Source organism: Salvia miltiorrhiza, chromosome 1, assembly GCF_028751815.1.
Source record: "Salvia miltiorrhiza cultivar Shanhuang (shh) chromosome 1, IMPLAD_Smil_shh, whole genome shotgun sequence".
Lineage (NCBI taxonomy): Eukaryota > Viridiplantae > Streptophyta > Magnoliopsida > Lamiales > Lamiaceae > Salvia > Salvia miltiorrhiza.
Genome location: NC_080387.1, coordinates 62,781,635 through 62,787,630, shown reverse-complemented (window position 1 = coordinate 62,787,630; position 5,996 = coordinate 62,781,635). Strand labels below are relative to the sequence as shown.

The 5,996-nt window shown below is 38.7% G+C and overlaps 1 protein-coding gene across 1 annotated transcript; it reads left to right on the top strand.

Annotated features, from left to right (window-relative positions):
* Positions 1-1,108, top strand: LOC131003045 (transcription factor bHLH106-like). The gene is made up of 2 exons (XM_057929512.1): positions 1-405; positions 482-1,108. The coding sequence occupies exons 1-2, from the start codon at positions 157-159 to the stop codon at positions 923-925; spliced, it is 693 nt and encodes a 230-aa protein (XP_057785495.1). The 5' UTR covers positions 1-156; the 3' UTR covers positions 926-1,108.
* The last annotated feature ends 4,888 nt before the right edge of the window (positions 1,109-5,996 follow it).

Here is a 5,996-nt window from a genome sequence, read left to right as displayed (position 1 = left end):
TTCTTCAAAAACTAATCATTTCAATAAGGAAAACATCCGAAAAAGGTCTGATATTATACGAAACACAACAGTTCCCACCACCAAACCTCATAAGCCTTAACCTATCATCCTTCACCATTCAAAAATCACCACAAAAACAAGGATAATCGAAACGTCATGCACCCGGAAAACTCGCCAGGATTTTCTTCCCTAGAGCAGCTGCTGGCCGGAAATGGACTAAACTACGGTTTTCCGGCGACAGAGAGCTCGTCGTTTTACCCCGTGGAAACATTGGAATTTGGTGACAAAAATGAAGCTCGAAATGCTGCTGCTTCTGAAAACCATAAGGAAGCTGAGAGAAGGCGTAGAGAGAGAATCAACGGCCATCTTGATCGGCTAAGAGCACTTCTTCTCTGCAATTCCAAAGTAATTTAAATTCATTTCCTCATTTTCTAGCTTTCAAATCCGTATTAATTTTGGACGATCGCGATTTCATTTGCAGACGGATAAAGCTTCGCTGCTTGCAATGGTGGTCGAGCGCGTGCGCGATCTAAAGCGGCAGACCTCAGAAATCACGCGGCTCGATCAAACGTTTCCGTCGGAGGCTGACGAGATCGCGGTCCTCCAAAACGATGACTTCCTGGACGGGAAATCGTTGGTTAAGGCGACTCTCTGCTGCGAGGATCGAGCCGACCTCGTACCCGAGCTGATCGAGATACTAAAGCCGCTGTCTCTGAGCCCTCTGAGGGCGGAGATGGCGACGATGGGGGGGAGAATTCGGAACGTGATGATCTTGGCCGGCGACAAGGATCGGACGGCTGAGGCTGCGTCGTTGTTGAGGGAGGGATTGAAGTCGTTGATCTTGCGATCGAATTATGCTGGTAAAGAGAGATCCAAGAGGCGAAGGATGTTTGATCAGAGGATTATGGAGGAATTGAAACCCTAATTTGTGATGATTATGAGCACTTTTAATTTAGTTCTTCTTTTGGTGTTTTAGTTGTGATTGGGATATGTAAATTGTGGCTGTATGGATTTTTGTAATTAGTGTTATGCTTTGATCATCATCTCACTCTAATTTGTATGGACAGCAATGAACTTAATAGGATCATCATGATTTCTTACACAAAAATGATGGAATTTTGCATGTGACTCTTTTTAGTTTTTATACTTCCTCCGTTCCTGAAATGACTTCCTGCTTGGGACAACACGGGTTTTAATAAAAATTTGTAAAGTGTATTGATATTGGAGAAAAAATGATATAATTATTATTGGAAGTTGTGAAAAGTGTTATAATTAGTATTGAAAGTGGTGAAAAGTGAAAAGTAAGAATAAATAAAGTATTATTAGTGGTGGGGTAGGTTTCCAAAAATGGAAAGAAAGAAAGAGGAAGTTATTTGGGGGACGTCCCAAAATGGAAAATGAGGAAGATATTTTTGGGACGGATGAAGTATTTTTTTATAAATTACACGAGTACATGTAAAAATTTAAAGACCATACCCACAATGGTGGATTCGAATCCACCAACTCAGTATTTGAGCATTCACCACCTAACATTAGGCCAACACACCATATAAAAGTGTGTACATCTAAAATTATTTTCTCTTAAAAACTAACCTTAGCGTGATAACTTTGATTAAAATATTATTCCATCCGTCCCACATATATGGTATGAAAATGTGATTATAATAGTAGCATAACACCTACTACATTCGTCCCACAAATCTTGAGCAATATTCTTTTCGTGTTGTCCCACAAAATTTGAGAGCGCTTTCCTTATATGGCAATTTTTTTTCCCTTTATTCACTTTTTTACTTTTTCACCTACCGCACCTAACATATAAAATACCAACTTGTTAAAACCCGTGCTGAAAAGAAATTTGCTCAAGTTTCATGGGAATGAGGGAGTATAATCTATAATAATATATTAAAATGGTAATTTTCAATTTAAAATGAGTTTCAAATCGATTTCAAAATTGAGTGTCAATTTTGTAATTATAATAAAATTAAGGTTTATTTATAAATATTTACCAACTTCCGTGAAAAAATGATCATTTATCAACTGAGATTTTTTTTTTTTGAAAAAAAACAATTGATTCACGCTAGGAGTGGTAATCGGTCCGATTCGATTAAATCGAACCGATTTTTTGATTAATCGAAACCGATTAACAACGAAATTTCTAACTGAAAATCGAATCACTTTTTGATTCGGTTAACTGATTAACCGATCTGATTAATTAGATCGATTAACCGAATAAAATCAAGCATTGCTAAAATCTGCTAGCATTCACATTTCTTTAGAAATGCATCAAAACCAAAGCTGTGCCCCTCAAAATCCTTATTCTACAACAAAAAAGTAGAAATATTTGAGTTCATATTTAACTCACTTCCACCAATTCTTAGACAAAAAGCTTAACAAGACAGAGTAATCTGTGTTTTCCAATCATAAATTATAATGTCCCCTGAGTTTTTCATCATAATCTTGTTACCAGCGAGCTGGGAAAAAACTTTGGGCAATAAGCCAATAACCATATTTATAATTTGGGCATTCTTAATCAATTATGCAAACTAATATACTGAAATATAAATGAATTAATTATATAATACTATAACTCGGTTAATTCGGTTTAACTGATCTGTTACCGGTTAAATCAATTAATCGGTTAACAAAAAATTATATAACCGAAAACCGAACTGAATCTGTAAAATTCGGTTAATGGTTAATCGATTTTTCGATTCGTTTTTTATTATAATCGGAATCATTTTACCATCCCTAATTCGTGCTTCTTATTTGAAAAGAGCTTATCCTAGCCATCGGTTTTGTAATCTAAATCGAAGATCTTCGACTTCACAAATTTTTATTTTCTTCTAGTTCTTATTCTAATTTTTCTGAGAAGAACATTAGGTTGAATCTAAAAGGCAGAACCTTCAATAATAGTATTTTTTTTTAATGAAAAATAAAATAGAAATTGTGAAAACAGTGATATTGGCTAGTGTAAATAGACCTACAAATATAATGATGAGTGGAGGGGCCGCGGGGGCGTTAGCCGACAATTGGCGTCACGCGCTTAACAACGTTGTCGGGACCTGGCGTGCCCCTCGCTGTCACCTAGCCGCCGCCTCTTTCTATTTCCAGTTTAGGATAATCATTATATTCTTTTTAGCTATTTTTATTTTCGGATTTTACTTCAATTTCAAAATTTCAGTAAGTGGCCATAAAAATTAGTTTATTTTTATTTTTATTAGTTCGTCCTACTCTTCACTTATAATAGAATTAATTATTATTATAAATATGAGTACTCATTTCATGAACGGACGAAAAAGAAAATATGGATACTCATTTCGTGGACGGATGTGGTACTACCTTTGTCCTATTGTTTTTATTTTATTCTTTACACGAATATTTAGAAAAATAAAATTATAATGCAAAAATATATAAATGTGTGTGAGACCACATTATTTGTAGGGTGCATTCACTTTGATGAATAAATTTATCATGAGAAAATGAGAGATACAAAAATTTATGACTTTAAATGTCTCTTTTCTTTTCCCATATTTTACACAAAAGAGAAGTTTATCATTTTTCATTCCTTATTTTCACTTCAAGAAGGGATAATATTATCACACCAAAATGGAAGGATAATATTATCACTCCTTAAAGTGAAAATAAGGAAAGAAAAATAGTGAACTTCTATTTTGTGTAAAATGTGGAAAAAGAAAAGAGACATTTAAAGCCTTAAATTTTTTTATCCTTCATTTTTCATATCCATCAAAGTGAACGCACCCGTAGTGTAAAATCATTACAAAAAATAGAAACAGACCAATATTAATAGGACACCCTAAAGAGAAAACACATGCCAATAATAATGGAACAAGGGGGGGGTACTTTTTGGGTGGAATCGTTTATACACTCACAATTGATCACTAAATTATTAGCAATTAAAACTGCAACTAACACAACGCAATTATAGTACTCCCTCCGTCCCAAATGAAATGTCATGTTTTTCTTTTTGGACTGTCCCAAACGAAATGTCTTGTGAGTGGAGAGAAGTGAGGAAGAGAGGGGTAGGATCTTCCCTTTCCGAGCGCAATCCGGTGAGGCATCAAAACTTCCCAAACCATAGGAACCCTAACCCGGTGAGATGGAGAGTTGGTTCAAGGAAGACAGCTACGAGATCCTTTTTGCATGGCAATACAGATGGTAAGAATGAGTGGAAGGCACGTGAAAAGGAGACGATTACCTTTTTCTTCACAAACATTCCTGATGACTGCAGCGTGGATTTTCTTAAACACAAGTTCGGGCAAGTTAGAAAGGTGGCTGATGTTTTCTGTCCAAGAAAACGGGATAAGAAAGGGAAGATGTTTGGTTTTGTTAGATTCTCGAACGCGGAAAACCGTCAACATCTTCTTCAGGAGCTGAACTGTTTGTGGATAGGTACTTATAAGTTACGAGTTTTCGTCCCAAGATTCAGAAGGGAAGGGTTTGAGAAGTCGAAGGAGAATGCAGTAATCAGTAAAAGGATTGTTTCGGCGAAACCACCGGCTCACTCAATTCCGGTTGGGGAAAGAATTCAAGGGGTTTCGTTTAAGGATATCATTACTGGTGTTAAAAGTGATGAACCCCCGGGCGACGAAGTGCTCCAATTCCAAGCTATGGAGGATGAAAAGGAATGGCTTAACGGGTCATTTACAGGATATCTCAAATCTGAATTTCAATGGGAAGATATTGGAGAAGAAATCAATAGTGAATGCGCCGGTAAACTCAAAGTCGTAACGATGGGAGGTAATCTGGTCCTCATCCACAAATTTAGTGAGCAACCTGTACAAACTATTTTATCGGAGCTCCATGAATGGTGTGAGTTCTGGTTTCAATGGACTCGACCGTGGAAGCATGTGGATGTCAATCAACAAAGGGTGGTTTGGACGAGATGGCTTGGTGTTCCTCCACATGCATGGTGTCCGAGATTCTTTGAGATTGTAAGTGCAAAGTTTGGTTTGGTGCTTAAAATCGAAGAGCGCACGCGATTCAGAGAAAGATTAGACGTGGCTTCTATCCAAATCTCCACGGGATTGGCCTCGATCGATCGCTTGGTGCAGTGCAAAATTGATGGAGCTTCTTTCCAGATAAGGATCGAAGAGTTTCCACACCAATGCTCCCTCACGACGAATGATGATAGGGGTAGTGTAGATCCGTTCTCGGATTCGGAATGGTCATTGGACGAAGTCTCCACGGCTCCGGCGGAAGCACAGATTGGCAGCCCAAGAGTCTCGGAAGGACAGAACGAGGATGTCTCGATTACCCAGAATCGAGACCCTTTGGATTCTGCGTCTTTGGCGGCTGATTCTAACGGTCCCGAGGTACCTCATGATGGATTGACGGGTTCAAGAGATGCGCGTGGAGTTTCCTCGATTCCTATGATTTCGTGTGTGGGCCACAAAGGAATCTGTGTTGAAGAGCAAGTCGGTGGAACAGAAGAGGGCAGAAAAGAAAAGCCCATTTCCGTCTTTATTAAGGCCCAAAACGCCACAGGTAGCCCAAATCATGCGTTGATGGTGGATAAGGCCCTTGCCTTAAGCCCAAATGCCCAACCCTCGAACCCAAGGCAAGAATGGCCCACCCAAGTTTCGAGTAAGGATTTTTCAAACGAGAGCAGAGAGGATTCTTTTGTTCAGAATACATCTGAGGAGGGGGACACCTCAACACCAGTTGAACCCTCAAAGAGGAAATCGGGTATGAATCCAAGTTACGATCGGAGTATCGTCGAGCAATCGGTGATCCCAAGAAGTTGCGATGTGGAAGAAGGGGAATTCAGATCGAGGGCGGAGCAGAGACGAAAACAACAATCCAAGAAAAATTCCAAATCTTTGAAGGCTCGAGCAAAAGAAACCGAGAGGCAGAAATGGGGGTCCTTCATTGCGGAAATTGAGCCGAATGCAATTCAGGAAAGAGAGATTGAGCCTCTCGAGGAGGCACCGGATGAACCAATTCCAGAAGATAATTCAGCAATCCAGATGCAGGAA